General features: G+C 44.9%; 1 protein-coding gene across 1 annotated transcript; it reads right to left on the reverse strand.

Moving 5' to 3' along the window:
* Positions 1-1,459: 1,459 nt before the first annotated feature.
* Positions 1,460-18,991, reverse strand: PRPH2 (peripherin 2). Its single transcript, XM_025418809.3, has 3 exons — positions 17,583-18,991; positions 6,329-6,575; positions 1,460-3,136 (listed from the first exon to the last, which is right to left on the reverse strand). Exons 1-3 carry the CDS (start codon positions 18,161-18,163, stop codon positions 2,924-2,926), a joined length of 1,041 nt encoding a protein of 346 aa, XP_025274594.1. The 5' UTR covers positions 18,164-18,991; the 3' UTR covers positions 1,460-2,923.
* Positions 18,992-26,752: the final 7,761 nt, after the last annotated feature.

Raw genomic sequence — 26,752 nt, forward strand, 5'->3', positions numbered from 1 at the left:
GCTTCTCTAAGAAGACTAATGCATTGGAGAGTCACCTGTGTTCCTTTTGGTTGCTGAGCCGCGTTCTATTGTGCAGGTGTTTATACAGTTATCAGGTGTGAAGGACACTTGGAAGGTTTTTGGTGATTATGATAAAAGTTAAAACATTAATGCACAGATTTTTGTGTGGACCTATGTTTCTATTCCCCTTAGGTAAATAGCTAGGAGCTGTCCCTTTATCTTAACCGACTGTATACCATCTGTACAACATTCTCTAACTTTGCTGTTTATACTCTTCCTCTGTTTGAGAGGACAAAGCATACCATCAGGAATCAAGGACTGGTGTTTCTTCTCTGCAGGCCAGTCTCCTGTCCACTGAAGACCAGGAAGGCCCTCTCTCCCTGATTTACATACTGCCAACCCCCACTGCCACATTCCTATTCCTAACACACTGTGCTGCTGGCTGGCTGCACTGTCATCAGGAGCCATGTTCTTAATGTAGTAGCAGGTCAGAGGCCCTAATTGTCTTCTCCCTACCACCCCCCACCCCCACCCAGCTCCTGGCTAAGCTGCAAACCTGCTGGCCTAGCATTACAGGTGCCCGGACTAGGAGGGGCAGGGAAGCATGCGGGAGCAAGCACCTAATCTTATTAACCTGTATTGAGGTTACTTGGGGTTTATTTGCTGATGGCTCAGTCCTAGGCTTGAAAGCGTTGCAAAGCTATGGGTTCTTAAACTGAAACCACAGATTCTAGCATATTTGTCTTCAAAAATGTTCAAAATAAGCAGCTAGGACCTACTTCTTCAATATGGAATGTTTTAAAAGTGTAAAAGGCCTAAGGTACTGCCTTTACCTCTTACCATACTCCAGGGCTAGGCCTGCCGGACTTGAAAACCTGGCTGAGTCCCTTGGGAGAAATGAATTTACACCGGTCCCAGGAAAGACTGAGGTTGGACACAAGGAAGACCTGGTACAGAGTCTAGCTCCTGAGAAGCCCTAATAAATGCAGCTCACCCTAAGTCTGCTCTGAACCAACCAGGGATATTCATTGTAGGATCAGTTTGCCCTTGGTCCTCCCAGTAGCTCTCAGATTTACATCTGCCCTATAACCTGGCCCCATAGAGACTCCATTTCCCCATTTGGGAAAATATGTTTTGACTAGAACAGAAAAAAAAAGTTTGGAAGTTTTGCTTAAATCACTAAACTAAGATTCAACATATTAAAGTATTAAATGAGTTCAGCTCTGGTCTAAACTAGCAAACGTTGAGATTATTTGGATGACCTCATAATCAGTGTTGTTGCAGACGAGGTGGTGAGAGAGAGTGGTGACATCCATGCTGTTCAAACAGCTACCCTTACCAGTAGCCATGCTTCCTTTAGGGTCGGGTTCAATTTGGTTTTGATAAATACTTGCTAAAGTTGGGGATCCTGTAATAACATACTGTCGAATAGGCTAAGATAGGCACTTAACACAAGTAATTTTCACACAATATAATTTTTAATGTCTATGATACAGCTGTTAACAGCATAGTTACACGTGGCCTAGAGCAGCACTTTCATGATGGTTCTCAGTACTCCTGAGGGGAGAGAGTTACAGGACCCTCAGAGGTGGCTGACTCCCTCAGCATGTTCAATGTGGACCACTCTTTGGTCTCAAGAAGATTCAGAAGTCTAATTAAACCTGGGACCAGCGTTTGATAGTATCCAAATATCTTTGATCTGATCCTAACGCCTGGGAGAACTAGAGCCCCAGAACATGCCCCAGGCAGCACCGGAAGTCTTAAATTTTCTCCCCACTGAACACATTAGAACAGCAATGAAGTCCTCCTCTCCTTCCCGTAAAAGCTTCCCTTTTTTCGCTTTTCTGAGAGAAATTAAAAACTTCTCTTACTGTCACTAGCGCAGAAAGATGGACTGTCTCAAGGAATCTTCTTTAAATATGGAGGCATTCCAGAAATATTGCCTTGCAGGATGGGTAGCTGGGGAAAGAAACAGGAAGAAGCTCCCAGAGGATGTTTTGCCCTCCACTGTAGACAATTCATGTTGTCCATGGGGGCTGTCATGGCCACCTGTATGGGTGTTCCTGGGCCCTCCAAGAGGTGAGGCCTGGTCTCCAAAGAGTGGACTCTTGTCTAATTGTTGCTCTCTTCCAGTAAAAGGCAACCATCTAACCCAGTGCTTCCACAGATAAGCCAAAGGAGGTTGCGTGGCACGTTAGGGGTGGGATGTTGCCAGAATATGCTAACAACCTGACTTCCTCAGCCCATAGCTCACTCCAGGCTAAGTGAGGGCATAAGAATGTGACACAGAAATAGCCTTTAACTATGTATTTGGTGAGGAAAATAATCCTGTCTTTAAGTTCGTTTGCCCCATCGTTGAAGAATTCCTCTTGTGAGTCCCCCAGTGCTTTGGAGAGTGCATTCTCTTAGAAAAGTATAACATCCCCCACCTTCCACAATTATACAAATAAAATGGCTGACCTGTCAATATTGGCATTTAAAAAAAACATGACAACATGGCCAGTAAATTTTTTTAGACTTCTGTGCTTATGCAACAAGTGATGCTTTGAATATAGAATGAAGCAACTTGGAGCTTGTAATGGCAGACTCTTAAAAGGGGAACTGCCCTCAGGTGTGTCCAGTAGTAGGTGTAGTCCAGTCCCGGGTGGAACTGAATTCATGTGCTTTTAAGAGTGATCCACTAAGAGGCCCCCTGAGTCCACCATGAGGTGGGCCTGAATAGAGGCTCATTCATTTTTAAGTCAATCATTTAACAAATGTTTGCCAAATGCTTTTAGGGATCCTAAACTTTAAATCCCACCATCAAGAAGAGTTTGTAAGATGGCTGCCCTCCTTGGGAGATTCAGATTGGATGAGGGGGGTATCCACTTTCCTGGAGTCCACTACTTTTCAGTGTCCAGGAGGGGAGGGGGCCCTGGGGCCATCAGCCAGCCTCTGGGGCCTGGCCTGCGTCTGCACCCTCAGCTTCCACCTGGTTACTCTTGCCCAACTTTTTCAAGCTCTCCAGAAAGGCCTTCCAAGTCTCCGACACGCTCTTTTCCAGAAGCCAGCCCTCGCTTTCACATTCAGGGTCTTCAGGGTTGGACACACCTTCCAGTGCTGTGTGTAGGTAGCGCAGGCCAATCGTGATGGTCACCTGGTGGGAAGAAGAGACTTAGAGCTGGTCTGGGAGAAGTAGCTGGAGGCTGGAGCTATTAGGAAGTAATAGTTGTAAGCCACCAGCCTCTTCATCCCTGGGGCCCTTCAAGTGTGGCAGGATCTGTTGAGTCTGGGTTGGTGAGGGCCTGCCCACCAGTCTGGCTTGGTGCTCAAGATAGCTGCCTCATCTCCAGCCCCATTCTCCTCTCTTTCTGGCCACCCTAAGCTTCTTTGGGTCCCATTCACACTTTCTTCCCTCTAGTCTTTACCATTTCCTGTTTGCCTAGAATATCGTTCCTCTCCACATTCACCTGTTAATTCAGCTTCAGCCTTCTTTGAGTGCTCCCTGCTGCTCATTCTCCCTCCTCTTCCTCTCAGATCTCGCTGTTCTGGGGGCATTAGTCCTACTCTCCTCTTCCTTGGGTCCCTGCCCCATTCCTAGCACAATCCTTAGCACATATTGGGTGTTGGGTAACCATTTGCTAGACAGAATTAAAATCACCCCCTCCCTTCTCAACAAGCAATATCATCATTTGTGGCTCCCTTCTACTTCTGTTGTTTTGATTAGTGTGGGGATGAGTGGGTGATTTGTTTGGATTCGTTCACCAGCAGTCACTGCATCAGTCTAAGGTGCCAAAATGCCTGGGTTCAAACACCAGCCCTGGCACTTGGCCAGCCATGTGACTAAGAAACCTAAGTTCACTCATCTGGTTTACAAATTTTCAGATGGAGTGTCTCCTGCCTCATGTGCATGCTGTGACATGTCAGTATGTGTAGAGTGCAGTAAGGTGTACAGTAAGGATGAATAGATATGTCAACTGTAACTGGTTATTAGTGTGGTAAGTACTGTTTTCACTTTTCTAATGTATTGTGTTACTCACTTGTTTCTACACAGATTCATTGTTTACTCTCTCTTATACTTCTCCTTTGATAGTACAGCAAACTCCATGAGGTGGTGAGGCCTGCTAATGGAGAATGTCCACCCCCTGATCCATCTTGTTCACTCTGTCTCCCAGCCCCTAGAACAGCACCCAGTGATGATGGGACCTCAGTAAACATCTATTGAATCAATGCTCAAGGAGCATTTTATAATTATGGTTGCAGATGACATTAGTAACTAATAGTTTTAGGTTTTAGTTACTGTCTTTTGAAAGCTTAATAAATATTTTTTTAAGATTTTATTTCTTGGGATGCCTGGGTGGCTCAGTGGTTGGGCATCTGTCTTTGGCTCAGGGTGTGATTCCAGAGTTCCAGGATCAAGTCCCTCATCGGGATCCGTGCATGGAGCTTGCTCATCCCTCTGCCTGTGTCTCTGCTTCTCTATCTGTGTGTCTCTCATGAATAAATAAAATCTTTTTTAAAAAAGACGGGGTGCATTTAAATCTTTAAAAAACAAGATTTTATTTATTTATTCATGAGAGACGCAGAGAGGCAGAGACACAGGCAGATGGAGAAGCAAGCTCCTGAAGGGAGCCCTATGCAGGACTTGACTCAATCCCAGGACCCCGGGATCATGCCCTGAGCCAAAGATAGATGCTCAACTGCTGAGCCACCCAAGCGTTCCAATAAAATATTTTTATAATGGAAAACCCCTTTTCTCCTCCAGGGAGTCCTCATGGTATGCATGCTCCCACTCTGATCCTCTTCTTTCCTGAAGGAGGCCTATTGATACATTATGAATTTTGCACTTGTTAATGTTCCTCCCCTTGGTTCTTGAGTTAGGTGTCACTTCTTAACTGGATTGTGGGGCCCAGGAGGGCAAGGCTCAGGCCAGGATCCTATTGTTAGTTCAGCTACCTTCATGCCCATCACAGAGCTCTGCCAACCAAAGTCCTCAGCTAAAAACCAGGGGTATTTACTCCGTGTTCTCAGTGAGCCAGTCCTCATCTCATGAAGTCACTAGCTTCCTGAAAAGGTGAGCAAACTGAGAGGTAGCCAGTGGAACCCCATTTTCCCACTGACTTCTGTCACCCTTTAGTCTTCTTTTCATGGGTTTTCACAACCTTCTGACTTTCTAGCAGTAAGCTTCTTGTCTGGCTCTCTACCCACTCATTCCCAAACCTCAAGGAGTCAATGACCAATAAAATGTCATTCATTTGCCTTGACATTAAAAGAAGCCCTCTCCCCCCAACCTGGCACCCTTACCCCCGGACTGTACATACAGTACCTCTAGTGTTATGTGTTAGAAGTACTCATCTCAGCTGAGGGAACAGCTATGTGTGAACTTCCATAGCACTAAGAGAGCAACTTACTTAAAGGTCACTTTCAGTGAATCTTCTCTAATGGACAAACTTTCCCCACCCAATGTTTCTGGCTTTGTACTTCCCTTGCTCTTGTTCAGCACCCAGGACAGCGCCTAGTGTCCTTAGGTGTCTAAGAACTAACTCTTCAATAAAGGAGTGAATGGCTACATCCCAAGCTCTGTACAGAGAGGAATTAAAGCTTAGAGGTAAGATCACATGAATCCACAAATAATTAGAATAACAGATAAATTGCTACCAGAGTCTCCAGAGAAGCACAAATCCAAATAGCTCCCATTTCCTAAACACAATGTACGTATTATCTCCTTTTGCCCCCTCCCCCAGGAATCCCAAAGCTAAGTGCTGTCAGCCCCTTTTAACAGGTTAAATAACTTCCCAATACCTCAAACTGAAAAAAACAAAGGCACAGGGTGAACCTCTAAAACATGCAAAGTGAAAGAACCCAGACAGAAAATGTCACATATTATAATGGCATTTATATAAAATGTCCAGAATAGATAAATCCACAAGGACAGAGCACAGATTAATAGTTGCCAGGGACTGGGAAGAAAGAAGTCGGGAGTATGCTGCTTAATGGGTATGAGCTTCTCTTTGGGAGTGATAGAAATCTTTTAGAACTATGTAGATGTGGTGGTTGCACAAAATTGTGAATATACTAACTGCCAATGAATTGCTCACCTTAAAATGGTTAGTTTTATGTTCTATGAATTTCACCTCAATAAATTATTTTTTGAGTGACAGGAAATAAATAAAAAATAGTGGAGGTGTTAGGGTTCAAACTTAGGCCTGTCTGACCCACAACTAAGCTGAGGACTGGTTTGGAGGAGAGAGACAGCACTCTCTTGTGCTTGTCTCAAGTCCCACCCATTCATTAAATCTAAAAGGGGCAGGTGAATCCCTCTTCCCTCCCCCCACCTGGCCCAACCTACCTCAAAGAGCCAGACAAGTAGTGTGACAGCACCCATGGAGTTCATGAGGCTGCTGTAGTAGCTCAGCAGGGCAGCCCTGCAGCCATTCACCCACAAGTTGAGCTCCTCTGTCTGGTGGTCATAGCTGTAGTGCGCCGAATTGTTAGTGAGCTGGTACTGAATGCAGGGCCGTGGAGAACTGGGGTTGCAGCAGCTGAAGGGAACACCATCCACCAGGTATCGCCCATCCACATTGCTCTTGATGCGACTAAAGGAGAAAGATGGCTTGAGAGGGGCTCCTTGGATTCCTCACCAGGGGCCAGTTCCCCCCAACCCTTGCCTCTGAAAAGCGATAATATTCGTATATTCATTCATTCATTCATTCATTCATTCTTGGTAAGTATTTGTTGTGCACTTACTATGTGCCAGCCACTGTTGTAGGAGCTGAAGATGGAGAAATGACCCTAGAGAACCAATGTTCCTGCCTTCCTAGAGCTTATATCCTTGAGGGCTGAGACAGATGATAAACCAAGAAGCAAGTCAGTAAGGAATATAGAAATTCATCCGGCCACCCTGTATACTGCCAGGCCCTGGCATGCAATGATTTCTTGGAACCATGTCAGGCTGGTAGGAAGAGGAACAAGACAGGTGGTGACTGGGACAAGACTACCTAGCATTCATGACCAACAGCCTTTAACCCCCGGCCCCCTCTCCAACCTTCTGTCTCCCAATAATAAGTCACTAGAGATCAAAGCCCCCTCTGGCCAGACCAGTTCTATTCAGTAGATGTTTCCAGAAGTCCTGCTCTGGCCCAGGGCCTGTGTGGGGGCAGGGAATGAGACTGGAAACAGTTGTCCTTAGCTTGCTGGCTGACCACAGTGAACTCTGCCCCTCGCCCGCTGGGATCTCCTTACTCACCTGAAGGATGCAGCCCACATTATTTTTGCACTTCCATATTTACTGACATATTTGGTTAGGGCACACCATACATTTATATGGGTTGAGAATTCAAAAGGGGCAGACATCTTTACAGTGAAAGCTCTCCCCATCCTTATCAGGCAACTGGCTATGTCCTACCTGACCTGAGTGAGGTTACCCCAGTGTCTTTATGTGCCAGAATCCATTAAGCTGCACACTTAAGATTTATGCACCTGAGTATATGCATGTTATCTTGAGTAAAAAGTTTTTTTAAGTTGCACATGAACAATGAATTACATCATAGCAGCATACTTTTACAACAGAAGAATAGAAAGCATGTAATTATTTAAAATATAAATTATAATTCCACCTTTGGGTATTCAAAAAAAATAAGAACATTAACTCAAGGGGCACCTGGCTGGCTCAGTAAGTGAAGCATGCGACTCTTGATCTAGGGTTGTGAGTTCAAGCCCCTCATTGAGTGTAGAAATTATTTAAAAATAAAATCTTGAAAGAAGAAAACATTAAGTTGAAAAGATAAATACATCCCTGTGTTCTTTGCAGCATTATTTATAAAAACCAAGACATGGAAATAACTTAAGTGTCCATCAATGGGTGAATGGGTAAAGAAACTTTGAAACACACACACAATGGAATATTTTTCAGCTATTAAAAAAAAGAAATCTTATAATCTTTAAAAGAAATCTATATAAAAAAAGAAATCTTGCTATTTACAACAACATGGATGGACCTTGAGAACATTATTCTAAGTGAAATAATAAAGATAAAAACCATATGATCTCACTTATATGTTGAATCTAAAAACAAACAAGCCAAAAACCAGGTTTATAGGTACAGAGAAAGTTTGGTGGTTGCCAGAGGCAGGTATGGGAGGTGGGCAAAAAGGGTGAAGGTGACCAAAGTACAAGTTTCCAGTTATAAATAAGTTCTGGGGATGTAATATACAGCATGGTGACTACCGTGAATAATGCTGTGTTGCCTATTCGAAAGCTGCCAAGAGAGTAAATCTTAAAGTTTCTTATGGCAAGAAAAAAAATTCTGTAACTATCAAGGTGATGGATGCTAACTAGATTTACTGTGGTGATCATTTTCCATTTTATGCAAATAGAAAATAACTTGTTGTATCCTGAAACTAATACAATGTTGCATGTCAACTATACCTCAATAACAAACAAATAACAGAAATTGTTTTCAACAATGTTAACTGAAATGGAATTTCAGTGTTTCACTTCTAAATGTCCATGTTTAGTCTCCTACTCATTCTTGTCCCTTGGCCTCCAGGTCCCCCCAGCTCTAGCCAACTGTCTATCCTTCTAAGCAACACATGACAAGCAAACACAGAATCTGCAAATGTTCTTATTTTTTCTGGTTTTTATCCAATGGTAATGTACTGTCTTGAACCCTTCTTTTTTCCCTTAGCAATATCTTAGAGATTTTTTTTATGTCTACTAGTGAAAAGTGTTTTCCAGGGTTTTAATGAGCTACATGGTATCACCATTGTATAGATGGTCAATGGGGTACTAGTCAGTTCCCTACTGATGGATATTTAGGGTTTTCCCAGTCTCCTAGGTATTGTGAATATATCTAGAAAGTCAATTCCTAGAGGAGGCATTTTCATTTCCATTTTTCTCATTATGAATGAAGTTGAGTATTTCTGATATGTCGAAGGGTCATTTGTGGTTCCTTTTCTGTGAACTGTCTGTTGATGAGTATGATTAAGATTTTAGGAATGTTCTGCACGATGTGGCCTCCTTGGTTCCAGAACAATCCTAGCCTGGGTTATGGTGACCATATTTCCATACGCCCTGCAGTCCCTGACCTCTACTTCCTGGGCAGGACCCTTGCCCAGAGAATGGGTGATCTGGGTGTACAAGGGATTCAGGACAGTGATAAGAGCAGAACCACCTGAACTTACTCCCAGTCCATTCCTCTGAACAAATTCCTTACCCTCTCTGGCCCTCAGCTTCCTCATCTGTAAAATGGAGTTGACATGAAGATCATATGAAGGGATGTGTGTAAAAAGTCATAGAAGAGTGGCTGGTACCAGAAAGTGTGCAGTAAGTGTGGATTCATGGCCAAGCCTGGATGGGGTGGCGGAGCAAGAGCCTTCACATGTGCTCTGTGTGCTCTCAGGGAACGGCTGTGACAATGGAACAGACCACTCAGCCCCACTGGGGAACAGTGACTGTGAGCAGGTGGCAGGATTTCTGCCAACTGTGAAGAAGAGGCTGTGAGAGCCTTCTGTGAGAACAGCAACCATGTCCGTGAGGGCAGAGCTCACCACTGGCCTGAGGCAGGCTCTATTAGACATTTGTCACTGACTGAAGTGGTTGCTAATGAAATTCTTGCTTGGGGACGCCTGGGTGGCTCAGCGGTTGAGCATCTGTCTACCTTCGGCCCAGGGCGTGATCCTGGAGTCTCAGGATCGAGTCCCACATCGGGATCCCTGCGTGGAGCCTGCTTCTCCCTCTGCCTGTGTCTCTGCCTCTCTCTGTGTGTCTCTAATGAATAATAAAATCTTTTTTAAAAAATGCTTGCTTGAGCCAAACTGAGTGCACTGAGCACAGTGGGAACAGAAACCACTCTGCTCTCCCCCTACAGCCCCTAGCTCAGCACCCAGTGGTGGAGCCCTGGGTGGTCCAAGACAAGAGGACTGAAGCAGAAGGGCCATCAGTTTGGGGTTCCTGTCCCCTTCTTGAGAGGCCAGCAGTCCCTGTACAACTGAACAGACAATAGTCTCCAACCCCCATGACCAACCCTAGCATGCCTCATGAGGCTGGGGGTCTCTGAGTTCAAATACTGTCTGTCCCCTTCCTGACCTGCAGGCTGTCCCTTGAGCCCGCTCCTAATAGCACAACATCCTAGGTGGGCCGTTCGCAATGTCCCATAAGAAGAGTGGGTATAGTAGAGGGAGCTAGCCTCTGAGACCCACATCTGCATTTCTGATCTGTGGACCTTCATCCTCTGAGCCTGTGTGAGGTGGGGATTACCACCTCCCCATCTTGGGAGCTGTGGGAGCTGTAAATGAAACAAGGTGCAGAATGCACCACCTAGGCAGACCCTTGCAATCCACCAGATTGTTCTACAGAGGAAGAAGTGTTGCCCAAGCAGGGCAGTGCCTCACCCAAAGCCAAACAGGAAGTGGAGAACCAGGCCAACAGCAGTTGCCCACTCCTGTCCTCAGAGCTTCTTCAGAGTCTCTCAGGTCCTTCCTGTCTGTTGGCTTTTCTTCTTAAGTTTCCTGGGAAAGCATGCTCTCCTCCCTTGTTCCCTGTCCCAGAAACCCTTTCCTGTCCACCATTCTGTCTTCGTATGCACTCTCCAGGTGTCTTAAGCTGGGGTAAAGCCTACAGACCTGCCTCATACATAATACATGTGTGTCTGAAGTGAAGGTGAGGCCTACAGATGTGTGGGCTGTGGCCAGTATAGGCTCTGAGCTACCCTCACTCTGCAGGCTGGCCTTCTCGAGAGCCCTTATCTTCCCACCTCAGCTAGCTCACTCCTGCAAGTGGAGAAGTCACCTTTTGCTAGCCTCCTTAGGGCAAAGCTGTGTCTCCCCTCAGACTGGGGCTCCCTGGGGGCAGGACTCTGTCTCCCCTCAGACTGGGGCTCCCTGAGGCAGGGCTGTGTCTCCCCTCAGACTGGGGCTCCCTGAGGCCAGGGCTGTGTCTCCTCCCTCAGACTGGGGCTCCCTAAGGGCAGGGCTGTGTCTCCCCTCAGACTGGGGCTCCCTGAGGGCAAGGCTGTCTCCCCTCAGACTGGGGCTCCCTGAGGGCAGGGCTGTGTCTCCCCTCAGACTGGGGCTCCCTGAAGGCAGGGCTGTGTCTCCCCCCACACTGGGACTCCCTGAGGGCAGGGCTGTGTCTCCCCCTCAGACTGGGGCTCCCTGAGGGCGGGGCTGTATCTCCCCTTTTTGCCTTCCCTCACCACCTGCAGTACTTTATGTCCAATAACTACTCAAAAAAGAAATCTTCAAGGACATACTAGTACTGCACTGCTATATACCAAGTGCTCTATGTGTATTAATTCCGTTTACTCTCCCACACCCCTATCATGTCATTTCTCAGATGAGAAAACGGAGTCTGACAGAGGTCAAGTGAATTGCCAAGGTTCCGCAAGTGTCACTCAGCTACCATTCCAGTTGGTGATTGAGGACTCATTATCAGTTACACTCCTGCCTCTCCCATTCCCCTCCACTGTTCATTTCCATATGGCTCTCCTTGTTGATTTATTGATTTATCTCCTAAACTATGTTGGTTTTTTCAGGAAAACTCTGACAGGATGATTTTCCCAAGTCATATATGACTTGGCTATGAAAGAGTATGCTAGAAAACAGATCTTACCTTAATCAAGACCCTTACAAGCCCTGGTGAGCCCTGAGCAGAGCAAGATTTGTAGCCTGGGAAATACTCTGATATAAATAGCCAGCTCACCACCTAAGGAGCTCTCCTCTCCTGGCTTTGTCTTAAGAGGGTGAGTGGGGCCTTAATCTGTGGTTGGAACTAAGATAAGCACTAAGTAAACAAGATGATGCTTCTAGAGGAGAGGGGGAGCTATTTCCAGAGATATAGGACCCCAACAGACCCCAGGCTGGGGGCCCAGAGAAGTCCCAGCCTCCATCAAGCCTGGCCTGCCTCCCTCATGCTGTCCTGGGCCTTGTCCTCAGGAAGCTCCAGTCTGAGGAGGAGAAACCACACAGCCTTTAAGAAGCCCCAGTCTGAGTGGGGAGAGATTTCAGGGAGCCCCAGTCTGAGGGGAGAGACACAACACTGCCTCAGGGAGCCCCAGACTGAGCGGGGAGATATAGGCCTGCCCTCAGGGAGCTCGTAGCCAAGATCTAGTCTTCTTGAGATATCTGTGAATTGCTCAGAAAGAATGAACAGAAGCATGTAGCCTGTGGGTTCCCTGCGTGGGATGGGAAGTGAGAGAGCTTGGTGCTAGGCTCTCTTTCAGGCTGAAGGCTCCAGGCCAAGCACTCCTGGCTAACAGTTCCTGGCGCCAAGGTGTCTCACAAGACACTAAAGTTCTGGTCATCATGAAAGCAGAGGGAAGCTTTAAAGGAATTGTTATAAGTTGGCTGAAGACTTCATGTCCTTCCTTATATGATACTTTAAGATACACACAGGGCACCCTAGGAGTGTTCTTGCCAAAACTAAACCCAAATCCAAGCACACTTCAGCCCTAACTACTGGCTTATGGGAAAATACAGGGGACAGAAAAACAAGTTAGATGACACCACTTGGCTGCAATTGCCCAATTGAGAATGTGAGGAATTCTTCAGGACAAATGACCCAGTTCCTTCAATACACACATGGCATGACAGTAACTGTTACAAAGTAAAAGAGACAAAAGCAATCAAAGAACCAAATGCAAAGTGTGGGCTTGGCTTGGATCCTGATTTGAACAAACTAACTGTAAAAGATAGTTTGAGACAATCCGAGACAATTAAACAAACTAGATATTAGATGATCTTGCTGCTAGTTTTGTTGGGTATGATTACTATTGTGTTTATGTCAAACAAAAGGAAAAAGGCAAAAAACAAATCCTATGTACCTGTTAGAAATGCCTCCTAAAGAGACACCTGTGTGGCTCAGTGGTTGAGCATCTGCCTCTGGCTCAGGTCATGATCCTGGGGTCCTAGGATTGAGTCCTACATCAGGCTCCATGCAGGGAGCCTACCTCTCCCTCTGCCTATGTCTCTGCCTCTCTCTGTGTGTCTCTCATGAATAAATAAATAAAAATATTTTTTTAAAAAAGAGAAAAAAGAAATGCCTCTTAAAGTATTTACAGGTAAAAGAAAATGATGCCTGGGATTTGCTTTAAGATACTCAGAGAGGATAATGTGTGTTTGAGAGGGTGGTATAGATGAAACAAGAGAGTGAAAATGTGGATATTTGTTGAAGCTAGGAGAGGTATACATGGAAAGTCATTATAACCTCTCTACTTATGTGAGTACTTGAAATTTTCCATAACAAAAGTTGGAACTGCAATAGAATAAAAGAAGCACTGGTTGATGGGGCAGCCCAAGTGGCGCAGCGGTTTAGCGCCACCTGCAGCCCAGGGCGTGATCCTGGAGAACTGGGATCGAGTCCCACGTCGGGCTCCCTGAGTGGAGCCTGCTTCTCCCTCTGCCTGTGTTTCTGCTCCTCTCTCTGTGTCTCTCATGAATGAATAAATAAAATCTTAAAAAAAAAAAAAAGCAGCACTGGTTGAGAACTACAAATCTATGTCCCAATAACTTGCTCTGAAGAGTGTCGCTGAAGGAGGCAGCATGTGTAGCCTCTGCTCCTCCCTCTGAAGGCCTCCTCCAGTTATAATGGAGCATGTTGGGCAGCCCGGGTGGCTCATTGGTTTAGCATCACCCTCAGCCCAGGGCCTGATCCTGGAGACCCAGAATGGAGTCCCACATCAGGCTCCCAGCATGGAGCCTGCTTCTCCCTCTGCCTGTGTCTCTGCCTCTGTGTGTGTGTGTGTGTGTGTGTGTCGTGAATAAATAAATAAAATATTTTTTTTAAAATGGAGCATGTCTCCTTGCCCCAGGAGCACGAGGCCAGCGCCAGTGAGAAGGTAAACACAGAAGGTAGAGCAGAGCCCAGCCTTGTTTGCCACAGGCTCAGGGAGCCTAGATGGCGCCTCTGGTGTCTGTGAGGCCACCTCTCAATTTTCTGAAGAACTGGAATCCAGTCATAATCCACAGAAGTTTCTCAAGCGTAGGTCATCTCTGCCCACACCTGCCAGGTGTGGATAACATGGCAGACAAGAAGACGGAGAAAGACAAGATGAGAGAGGACAATGAGTCGCCACCCTCAAAGGGACCTGGATGATTCAAAGTTTCAGTCAGGGCAAGAATTCACTTACCACTGAAGCTGTACAAGGTGACTTTCACATCACTGGAAAGCTGGGCAGGAGAGTGGAAGGAGCACAATTACAATGAGACTCCATACCATGGGATATAATCTGTCCATGAAAAGGAAGGACATTATAACAAATGTGGCAACGTGCTTGAACTTGGAAAACATTATGCTAAGTCAAGGAAGCCAGGTCCCAAAGGACCAATATTATATGATTTCATCCAAATGAGATGTCCAGAAGAGGGAGGAATATAGAGACAGAGAGGAGACTCGTGGTTCCTTAGAGCCAGGCCATGGAGGCTAGGGAGTGAAAGCCAGAGAGTACAGGGTGTCCCTGACTCATGATGAAAATGTTCTAAAGTGGGCTATGGTATTGCCTGGGTAGCACACTCTGTGAACATGCCAAAAACCATTGAACTGTCCACTTTAAATGGGTGAGTTATAAGAAATGTGAGTTCTCTCAATAAGTCTGTTTTTTTAAAAATTGACCCCCACTTCTTGCTAACCTGAAGCTCAGATCTCTCATCTATAAAATAGCAATAACAACACCTAAAAAAAATCACAACCCCCCAGGGAGGGATTTTGTGCAGAATAAATGTGAGACCTGGCAACACAGTGATGGGCCAGACTAGGGGTGGGGTGTGGCCAGCAGGCTGTGTGCTTGGGATGGCTGGGGTAGGGTGAGCAAGGAGATTCTAAGCTCTTATAAAAATCTTCAATTGATGGGGCGCCTGGTTAGCTCAGTCAGGTAGCTCAGTCACCTAGCTTAGTCAGTTAGGTGTCTGCTTTTGGCTCTGTCTCATGAATAAATAAATAAAATCTTTAAAAAAAGATTGATTGATTAATTGATTTATGAGGGACACAAGAAAGGCAGAGACACAGGAAGAGGGAGAAGCAGGCTCCCTGTGGGGAGCCAATGTGGGACTCGATCCCAGGACCCTGGGATCACAAATTGAGCGGAAGGCTGATGCTCAACCACTGAGCCCCCCAGGTGTCCCAATAAGTGTAAAAAAAAAAAAAAAATCCATACTCCAACCAGCTCACTGCTCCTGGGATCACTCCCAGAGTCGTCAAGGTCAAGGAGAACACTGAGACCCACTCCAGACTTTTGCTGGCTCCTGTGAACTTGGTGATGAGGAAAAAGAGAAAAAGGTGAAGAATTCCTTTAAAAAAAAATCTTGTTGGAAGATGATGTTGCTCCCTGGCCCTGCCCTCCTGCCCAGCCCCATCTGCTTCTTTCTGCTTCTGCTGCCTCCAGATCCTCGCCTTGAGGGTGCTACTGAGAAAAGCCCCAAAAAGTTAAATGCTTACCACTTCTCAGTACCTGGCTCTCAAAAAAATAAATACACTTTAGACTGTTGAGAGGACGATTTGCAGGGACCAGCTTTGTCAGGTAAACTTAATAATCCTCCTAAGTAAAGCAGTCACAATAAGAAAAAATTTGAGCAACCGGAATGGGAGAAAGTGCCAGCCCACATTCTCACATTCATCTCTTTGTTCCTTCTTTCCACCAGCAGATGAGGGCAAATCCAGCCCCACACTGAGAAACCTCCCCTGGCTCACAGGCGTTGTCCACTGGTCATTAACGTGAGAATGTTAATGGAGTGTGACCAGCACAGGAGTGTGACCTCACAGGAGGTTTGGGGAAGAGAAAGGCATTTCAGTTCCACCACTGTGTCTGGAGACCAGCTTTGCGGAAAGTTACAGCCTATAGATACATTGTTTACCTGGAAACTTAGCCTAAGAGAAGAGACAGAGACTCTTCTCTTAGGGTAAGAGAGAGACAGAGATATAGAACAACTTGGAGAATTTCTCTATTCTGGGACAAAAGGAGATTTGGGAATAATTACAGAGAGATTTTGTAAGTCCCTCCAGTGACCAACTCTGTGCAGAAGGCAATCAAGGAAAATGACAGGAAAAAGTGAAAGCCCTTTCTTATTTGCTCACAAAAGCTGTTTCAGCTTCTCCTCCTCTCCCACCCCTATCCCCAGGAATTCTGCTTGTCCCTCCTGCGGACAACTTGTGTAAGTCATGCCACCTGTGCTGTCCCTGCAAGACCCATCACCTAGGAAGGGCAAAGCGGTTTACTAGCCTCTCCTTGACTAGGGATTTGTAGCAGTAATCCCCATCCACGGAGAAAATAGAATCCCAAGCAGTGACCTTCAATCTGACTTCTCTTCCATCTGAGGTGCAGTTAAGCTAGCCATCTGGGGTTCATGGGTGTTGTCTGGGCTTCAGCCGGGCCCTGCTGCCAGCATGCCCAACACCCCGCGTGCAAGTCCCCTTGGACTCACCAGCCTTACTCAGGACAACCCTGGGTGAACATCTGACTCCTGGATGAATAGCTGACCCCTTGCCTCAGCCAGGAAGTGGGTTGGATAGGATGGAAAGAAGTGAGGATGAGTCACCGGCTCAGGGAAAGCTGTCCTTTCTATGGAAAATGACTTGAAACCCATAATAGTGGGTCTTTTGAGAAGAGCAGCGTGCTGGAGTCAGCCACTGTTACCTCTACCTCTCGCTCACCAGTACCTCCCTACGTTGCACCTCAGGATTTTATTTTTCTTTCTTTCTTTTTTTTTTTAAAGATTATTTATTTATTAAAGACAGAGAGAGAGGCAGAGACACAGGCAGAAGGAGAAGCAGGCTCCCTGCAGGGAGCCCAATGCGGGACTGGATCCCGGGTCTCCAGGATCACGCCCTGGGCTGGAGGCAGATGCTCAACTGCTGGGCCACCCGGGGATCCCCCAGGATTTTATTTTTCTACAAACCGCAAATACTTTAGAAACTTTATGGTGTCACACTATCTTGATTCAAGGAGAAAACACCAACAGGCATCTTAATGGGCACCTGCTGTATGCCAGGCTCTAGACAGAGCTAGGAGTGACCCCCAAGATTACCTATTCCAGTGCCTTCATTTAAAAGATGGGCAAGCAAGAGACCAGAGTGGCAAGTGACTTACCCAAGGTTACAAGCTGATATCCAACACAGCCAAAACTATAGCCTAGACCTCCTGACTTCCCTGTCCTCTGCTCTTTCCACCACCCCCAAGGACATACACCTTGGGAACGGTTGCTCGATGTCAGAAGGTTGGAAAACAAGGGAACTAACCAGGAAATTTAAGCTTCTGGGACCAAATGCAGAAACATGGAGTGAATGAGACAAATAGCCAAATAACATCTCAGTGCTGGTGATCTCTGAATGCCCCATCCCTACCATATGAAGCAGGCACACCTTCCTTCCTGGGTCTTCCTCCCTGGAGACTCCTAACCAAGCAACTTCTATAACTTGACACCTTCCTCCCAGACATTCCTTAGCCAGACATTAGGTGGAGCATATGACATCGCCATCTCTACAGGTCAAGAATATTAGCATATTAGCAATTAATTTTATATGGACCAGCTGAATCCAGCCACACACACACAGTGTTAAGTTGTGCACACTGAGCACCCGGTGGGCCTCTGACCCCAGGGCTGGAGACCACTCACTCTTTGACTTCTTTGGAGGAAAAGTCCAGGTAGCGATTGCTGATCCACTGAATCTCAAACCAATCTCGAAAGCCATTGTTGCCACAGCATCTGAACTCAATCTGCAGCATGTCGATGGTCTTCTTCATGAAACACCTGCCCGGGGTATCTGTGTCTCGGTAGTACTTCATGCCGTTCTTGAGCCCGTGGGCCAGGGTGCTCTCCAGTGAGCCCCGCATCAGGAAGCAGCAGAGGGTCACCAGGAAGAGGGCAATGTTGAAGAGGACACAGACAGCCAGGTACGGCTTCAGCCAGGGCTTCCACTTGGCGTACTTGGCGGGGTCCAGGGCATCGTAGCAGATCTTGCCAGCCAGAGAGTTGAAGACACAGGACAGCACCCCCATCACTATCAAGGAGTTGGGCACAAAATGGCTCTCTGAATTATTCATCACATCGCTCCTCTTCCGCAGCTCGATCTTAAGGAACAGCCCTAGGCTGAAGATGACGATGCCAGCCAACACGGAGAGCCAGTTCATGAGCCAGAGCCCTTGGGCCAACTTCACCCGCTTCTTCTGGTCAAATTTGACTTTGAGCAGCGCCATTCTCGCCGAGCGCAGTGCAGGCAGCTTCCCAGCTCGGCTCCCACTCCTGACTGCAGTGAGCCCGGGGGCCTGAACGCTCAGGGCTCTGGGCAGGGAGCAGACGGCCCACGCTGCAGGGAGCTGCCCTGGGAGCTGCCCATGTTGGGCCCCTTAGCCTGGGACCCCCGTTAACCTTGCAGCGGGAGCAGGGGCCTCAGAGTCGCAGCTCATGAAGGGGCCAGGTCTCCGCGATGTTTCTGCAGCTTCCTTCCCAGCCAGGCAGGCAGAGCCTGAACGCAGCAGATTAAAAGTGGGGTCCACAGGGCATCTCGCTAATCTCTTTAGCCAGGTTCATCCCATTAGAGAAAGCTGTGCCGGTTTCAGAACACGGCCAAGAGAAGCCTAAATGGACACACTGCAGCAGAGAGCTCTGGGTTCAGCTTGAAAAATGAGAGACAGGGATCCCTGGGTGGCGCAGCGGTTTGGCGCCTGCCTTTGGCCCAGGGCGCGATCCTGGAGACACAGGATCGAATCCCACGTCGGGCTCCTGGTGTGTGGAGCCTGCTTCTCCCTCTGCCTGTGTCTCTGCCTCTCTCTCTTTCTCTCTGTGTGACTATCATAAATAAATAAAAATTAAAAAAAAAATGAGAGACAAAACGCAAGACTGACCAAGGGAATGGGCTCTGCCTAAGGTCTAGCTCAGGTCACATGTCTCCCAGAGGCCCGTTTCCAGGCCAAACTCCTTCAAATTTAAAAATTTCTATGGGACAAAAAACATTATTATCCAAGCTGAAAAAAGAAATGACATATTGTGGGAAAACATTAACAACATGTAAAAAAAAAAAAATCAGTAAGCATTTTTGAAAGCTCCCACAACCCCACAATCAAAAGAAAGATAACAATTGACTAGAAAAACAGTAAAAGGGCAGCCGTGGTGGCCCAGTGGTTTAGCCCCTTCACCCCGGGGTGTGATCCTGGAGACCCGGTATCGAGTGAGTCCCATGTCGGGCTCCCTGCATGGAGCCTGCTTCTCCCTCTGCCTGTGTCTCTGCCTCTCTCTCTCTCTCTCTCTCTCTCTCTGTGTGTGTGTGTGTCTCTCATGAATAAATAAATAAAATCTTAAAAAAATAAAAAGAAAAACAATAAAAGACAGGAACAGGTGATTTATAATAGGCAAACTTGGAAAGTCCAATCTGGAAAAGATGCTCAATCTCAGTAGAACACAGGGAAAGACAATTAAGATAATAATAAAAGATCAAATTGGATCCATCAGATTAAACATCTGTCAAAATTCTGTCACCAAACAGCATAAACAGAGATAGTAGATAAGGACTCTGTAAATTTTTTACGTTTAAAATTAACAGATTTTTTCTTTTTTGCTCTTAAGATTTATTTATTCATGAGAGACACAGAGACAGAGAGGCAGAGACAAAGGCAGAGGGAGAAGCAGGCTCCCACAGGGAGCCCGGTGTAGGACTTGATCCCAGGACCCCAGGGTCACGACCTGAGCCAGAGGCAGATGCTCAACTACTGAGCCACCCACGCGTCCCAGCAGATTTTATTTCTTAAAGCAGTTCTAGGTTTACAAAAAAAAAAAAAAAAAAGAGCAGAAAGTACAGAGTTTCCATATACTCCTTTCTCACAACCAGTTTTCCTCACAATTACCATCTTGTGTCTGTTGTGGTACATTTGTTACAACTGATGAACAAATATTGGTGGTATTATTATTATTATTATTATTATTATTTATTATAAACTAAAGCCCATAGTTTACATTAGAGTTCACTTGTGTTGTACCTTCTGTGGGCTTTGCCAAATGCACAATGTCATGCATTCACTATTATCAGGTCATACAGAATCATACAGGATACTTTCACTGCTCTTAACAATCCCTATGTTTCATCTATTGATTCCTCCTTCCCTCCCTGCCCAACCCCGGGGCAACCAAGCTCCACAGTTTTACCTTTTCCAGAATGTCATGTAATTGGAATCATAGTCTTTTCAGACTGGTTTATTTCCCTTGGGAATGTGCACTTGGTATTTCTCCACACCTTTTTGTGACTTGTAGCTCATTTCTATTTATTGCTAAATAATAATTCCATTAATATGGATGTACCATGGTTTATTTATCAATTCACCAATTAAATGGCATCGTGGTTGCTTCCAGTTTTTGGCAATTATAAATAAAGCTGCTATAAACACTTGTATGCAGGTTTTTGTGTGGATATAAGTTTTAAAATCATTTGGGTAAATATCTAGGAGCACAATTTCTGAGTCATATGGTAAGACTATGTTTAGCTTTGTAAGAACTGCCAAATTATCTTCCTAAGTGGCTGTACCATTTTACATCCCCACAAGCAATGGAGGAGTTCCTGTTGCTCCACATACTCACCAGCACTTGGTTGTTAGCATTCTGGATTTTAGGCATCTCACTCTTGCTTTAATGTGCATTTCCTTGATGACATATGATGTGGAGCATCTTTTCATATGTTTAAATGCCTTCTTTGGTGAAGTATCTGTCCAGTACTTTTGCCCACTTTTTAATTGGGTTTTTTGGGAGTTTTTAGACTGTAAATTTTGGGAAAGTAATTTATCTCCATTAACATTTAAAATGCACATTCCCAAGTGCCTGGGTGGCTCAGTCAGTTAAGCATCTGCCTTCGGCTCAGGTCATGACCCCAGGGTCCTGGGATAGAGTCTTGCATCAGGCTGCCTGCTGAGCAGGGAGTCTGCTTCTCCCTCTCCTTTTCCCTCTCCTCCTCCCCCTGCTTGTGCTCTCTCTCATGCTCTCTCTCTCTCAAGTAAATAAATAAAATCTTTAAAAATAAAAAATAAAGTAAAATAAAATGCATATTCCCAATGATTCAGCAATGTCACTCCTCAAACAACCTGTGCATATAAGCACAAAGGGTTTAAGGAACAAACCAATTTTGTCCTCAAATTCATGTCCACCAAATACCAAGGAAGGCTTCATGCTGCCTGTGAGTTCAAGGCAGTCAGTGGGTCAGGTCTCCAACCTGGAACCTCGTTCCTTCCCTTATGCGCATTGGATCCACTAGATCCACCATTTGCATGTTCCTCTTTAAGATCTCCAAATCACTAAGTAGAATCAAAGGAGTATTTCTCCAGATAGAGGAGGTATGGAAACAAAGCAATGAGTTTTTTCCCTCCAATGCAGTCACCTTAGAACAAAACACCTATTTCCTTGCTCCACCCAAGTTTGGACTCCAATTTGGGAGTGACCGAGGCCCAGTTCTAAGACATATTGGAAAAGCAACCTTCTTATTTTATTGTCACACCACATTTTTGGGTCAAAAACAACATTATCCAGAATAATCACTCTTTTAATAGCCAAGACTTGGCTTCTAAGCAGCTTTGGATCTTCAAAGGATTTCAACTCTTCACCATCAGAAGAAACATCGAAAAGAATGTGCTGCAGTTTCTGGAGTTTGGTTTAGTTTTCGTTTTCTCCCAAGAGAGAATGTTCAGACAACCGGAAGTGTGACCAGACTCAGACCTCATATGCCCAAAATCTGAAGACCAACCATCCTGAGATAAAATGGGTGTGGATGAGAGTGAAGTTATCTCAGAGAACCTCTTTGGAACATGCAAGAGAAAATCAGAACGAAGGAGAGGACGAAAAAATTGATGTTGAAACCAGAAACAAAATTTTAAAAATAGCCCTACCAGAATAACCCGATTAGCCAAGGACTTCTTTCTCCTCTATTGACCAGTTAGTTGTACAGCGTGAGGAGGGACAGCATTGAGTCCCGGGCAGGTCGGTGGGTGCCCCCTGGTGGCCAGAAATGGAATGGCTTCAAGTGTTTGGAAAAGGGTAGATTTCCCCTCTCAGGATAGAATGGGCCATTATCTAGAAAGGAAAAAGAGAAAGAACAGACATCAGGAATGCCCCTGGCCATACCTTTCAGGTAAGAAGTGAGGCAAAATATGGTGAGGATCAAGCAGAGAATAGTAGACTGCAGAGGACAGAATAATGAATCTCTGCTGGAGGATGGGGGAAAGCTGGCTCCCTCCCCCATTAAACCAGTGAAGGTGAGTCTAGATGCTATCAATCTAGGATAAAGATAATAAAATAGGAGACGCCTGGGTGACTCAGCAGTTGAGCATCTGCCTTTGGCTGGGGGCGTGATCCCCAAGTCTTGGGTTTGAGTCCCACACTGGGCTTTCTGCATGAAGCCTGCTTCTTCCTCTGCCTGTGTCTCTGCCTCTCTCTGTGTCTATCATGAATAAATAAATAAAATATTTTAAAAGACAGATAATAAAATAGGTTAATGGAATTAAGGGTGATTCATTTTTCTTCTTTAGAATCCCTTTATTTTTTTTTTAAGATTTTATTTATTTATTCATGAGAAGCACAGAGAGAGAAGCAGAGACATAGGCAGAGGGAGACGTAGGCTCCATGCAGGGAGCCCGATGTGGGACTTGATCCCAGGACCCTGGGATCATGATCTGAGCCAAAGGCAGACGTTCAACCACTGAGCCCACCCAAGTGCCCCTTTAGATAGAATTCCTTTAATGCTATTGTAATAATGAAATGAAAATAACAAAAGTATGCAATTTAAAAAATAAGAGATCATCTCTCGACCTCCCAACCAAGGAAGAATGAAGCACAGGTTGGTTCTTTGAATAATTAACTGACTTCTGTTTTCTTAACATCTCTCCTTCGATCATCATCCTGACTTCCGTTTACCCTCTACTCTTTCTTTCTCCCTTTCTGCCTTCTTTCTTTCCTTCCTTTCACTTTTCCTGTTAAATATATCATACATAGAGCAAAAGATAATATTTAAATGAACATCTATATCCTCTCCCCCTACATAAGAAACAGAATGTCACCAATACCTGTGAAGCAACTTGGGTGCCCTTCCTTTATTCACAGAGGTAATCTGAATTTGGTATTTACCCATCTCTTAATTTTCTTTAGTGTTACCACTTATACATGTATGGTTAAACAATATATCATTTAGTTTTGCTTGAACTTGACGTATAAGTATTCTTTTTTTTTTTTTTTGCCTTTGCTTTTTTCACCCCAACATTGCATTTAAAATTTCATACCTCCCAGGTGCCTGAGTGGTTCAGTTAGGTAAGTGTCTGACTCTTGGTTTCAGCTTAGGTCATAATCTCAGGGTCATGAGTTCAAGCCCTGCGTCAAGCACCACAATCTTTGGGCAGTCTGCTTAAAGATTCTCTCCCTCTGCCCCTCCCCCCCAGTCTTGCATGCACACTCTCTCTCTGAAGTAAATAAATAAATCTATAAAAAAAATTGTCATACCTCCAGAAAGCCCACTTATCATAAATGTACAGTTTGATCAATCAGCATTAAATTTTTCATTTGAATGTCATAGACATTAATATACAGCTCTAAATTCGTTATTTTTTATCTTTAAATATAATTTTTTTAAAGATTTTTTTCATTTAAGAGAGAAAGAGCATGAGCAAGGGTAGGAGCAAAGGCAAAGGGAGAAGCAAGTGGACTCCCCGCTGAGCAGTGAGCCCCACTTGGTGCTTGATCCCAGGACTCTGGGATAATGACTCATGCACATATCATGTGCATGACAGCTACCCAGGCACCTCTAAATATAACTTTTAATACTTTATTTTTAAGTAATCTCTACACCCAACATGGGGCTCAAACCCACAACTCTGAGATCAAGAGTTTCGGGCTCCACTGACTGAGCCAGTCAGGTACCCCTAAATATAATCTCTGATACAAAGACTACATATAGAGGATCCCTGGGTGGCGCAGCGGTTTGGCGCCTGCCTTTCGCCCAGGGCGTGATCCTGGAGACCCGGGATCGAGTCCCACATTGGGCTCCCGGTGCATGGAGCCTGCTTCTCCCTCTGCCTGTGTCTCTGCCTCTCTCTCTCTCTCTCTTTCTCTGTGTGTGACTATCATAAATAAATAAATAAAAAATTAAAAAAACAAAGACTACATATAGGATATACAAATTGTAATGATAAATTAAATACTCATCACCCAACTCAAATATCACAAGTAACTTGCATCTACATATAGGATTATTTTCATGACATTCCCCTCTGCTATAGATTGATTTTGTCCCCTGAAAATTCATATGTGGAAGCCCTAACTCCCAAAATGACTGTATGTGTTACCTATAGGGAGATAATTGGGTTAAATGAAGTAATTTTTTTAAAGATTTTTATTTATTCATTTGACAGAGAGAGAGAGAGCACAAGCAAGGGGAGTGACAGGCAGAGGGAGAGGGAGAAGCAGGTTCCCCAGGGAGCAGGGAACCAAATGAGGGGCTCCATCCCAGAGCCCTGGGATCATGACCTGAGCCGTAGACAGATGCTTAATCGATTAAGCAACCCAGGCGCCCCAAGTCTTTTAAGATTTATTTATTAATTTGAGAGAGAAAGAGAGCAGGAGGAGAGGGAGAGAGAATCCTCAAGGCAATTCCCATCAGATCATGGAGCAAGAGCCGGACACAGAGCTCAATCCCAGGACCCTGAGATCATGACCTGAGCCAAGATCATGACCTGACCCAAAAATCAAGAGCCAGTTGCTTAACCAACTGGGATCCCACTTTTTTTTTTTTTTTTTTTTTTGGATCCCACTTTTGATCTTGATCTTAACTTCTAAATGATTGACCATTAAGTATCATGCCTACTATTAGTTTTAGCAGACACCCTTAAAAAAAAAAGGTTACTTATTAGAGAGAGAGAGAGAGAGAAGTGTGGGGAGGGGCAAGGAGAGAGAGAATCCCAAGCAGACTCCCTGCTGAGCTCAGAGCCTGGGATTTGGGGCTTGATCACAAGACCCTGAGATCACGACCTGAGCTGAAATCATGAGTCAGATACTTAACTGACCAAGCCACCCAGGCACACCTGGTTTTAGCAGATAGCCTTAACAAGAAGTTCTCTTCCATTTCTACTTTGCCAAAAGTGTGTTCTCATGAATAGATGCTGAATTTTGTAGAAGGCTGTTCTACCTCTTAGATAATCATATGAATTTTTCCCTTAAGCTCTTAATGTGATAATTTAATCAGTCCTTTTTCTAAAGTCAGTCTAGCCTTGCCCTCCTAGAATAAACCCTAGTATATTATCATCTTATATACTTTTGGATTTTTTTTTTAAAGATTTTATTTATTTATTCATGAGAGACACAGAGAGAGGGGCAGAGACACAGGCAGAGGGAGAAGCAGGCTCCATGCAGAGAGCCCGATGTGGGACTCGATCCTGGGACCCCAAGATCACGCCCTGGGCCGAAGGCAGATGCTCAACCGCTGGGCCACCCAGGCGGCCCTGGATTTTGTCTACTGGTATAATTTTATGATCTTCACAAATATATTTGAGTTAGATTAGCCTATCATTTTCCTTTCTCATAAAGTCCACGTCTGATTTGTGTATCAAGTTTATGCAGCCTCATACCGTGGAATGGGGGTAAATTCCTTTTTTCTCCATATTCCGGAAGAGTTTGTGCAAGAACAATATTATTTCTTCCTTATATGTTTGGTAGAATTTACTGTTAAAACCATTTGGGGCTGAACTTCTATTTGTGGGAAAGATTCAACTATGACTTCTATTATTTAATTGCTATGAAACTGTCTGGTTTTTCTGTTTCTTCTGTGGCAAACTGTATTTTTTTAGAAATGTATTCATTTCACCTATGTATCCAAATTTATTGCCAGTGAAGTCTTCACAATATCCCATTATTATCTTTCTAATATCTGCAACATCAACGGTAAGGTCCCCTTTATTTCTTCCTTAGTTTATACTTGCCTTCTCTCTTCTTGACAAATAAATCAGAGGTTGGTTTGTTTCATTAATCTTTTCAAAGAATCAGCTGGTGGGTTATTTTTTTCTTCAATCTCTATTGTATTTATGTTGCCTTTGGCTTTTCTCTGTATTTCCTTTCTTCTCTTTCTGCTATTCTTTTTGTAACTTTCCTTAAAAGATTGATTGATTGATTTGAGAGACAGAGAGAGCACAAGCAGGGTGGGGTGCAGAGGGAGAGGGATAAGCAGGCTCCTCGCTGAGCAGGGAGCCTGATACGGGACTCCATCCCCTGAGATCATGACCTGAGCCAAAATTGGATGCTTAACCCAGTGAGCACCCAAGCACACCTCTTCTTTTTAACCTCTTAAGCTAGATGCTTAGTTCATTCATATTTAGACTTTCTTCTTATAGAAGCAATTCAAAGGCAAAAAAATATTACTTTTTATAGATAAAGCACAGATACACATAATAAATGATAAAGCACAGCACAGAAATAAATCTACAGTATATATGTGGTCTTAAAATTATATGGACAGGGGATTATATATAGGTGATTGGAGGGGGGAAATGGCTAAAAAGTTTCCTTAAGGGGATGATGATAAAAGAAAAGTTGAGAAACACCACCCTAAGACAAGAATCTGAGAGAATATAGTTAATATGGAACTTCAAGTGACATCAATGAGGAGAGGAAGATTGTTAAAAAAAAAAAATTGAGGAGGGGAAGAAGTGATACATGAGAGAAGGCAGTCAATCAGGGGTATGCTCTCAGGCCAACTTCTACTGGGGAAATCGGAAGGGAAACACCTTCAGGTTATCCCATCTGCACTGAGGGGGCCCACTTATTTATTCACT

The sequence above is a fragment of the Canis lupus genome, chromosome 12 (genome assembly GCF_003254725.2).
Source record: "Canis lupus dingo isolate Sandy chromosome 12, ASM325472v2, whole genome shotgun sequence".
Classification (NCBI taxonomy): Eukaryota; Metazoa; Chordata; class Mammalia; order Carnivora; family Canidae; genus Canis; species Canis lupus.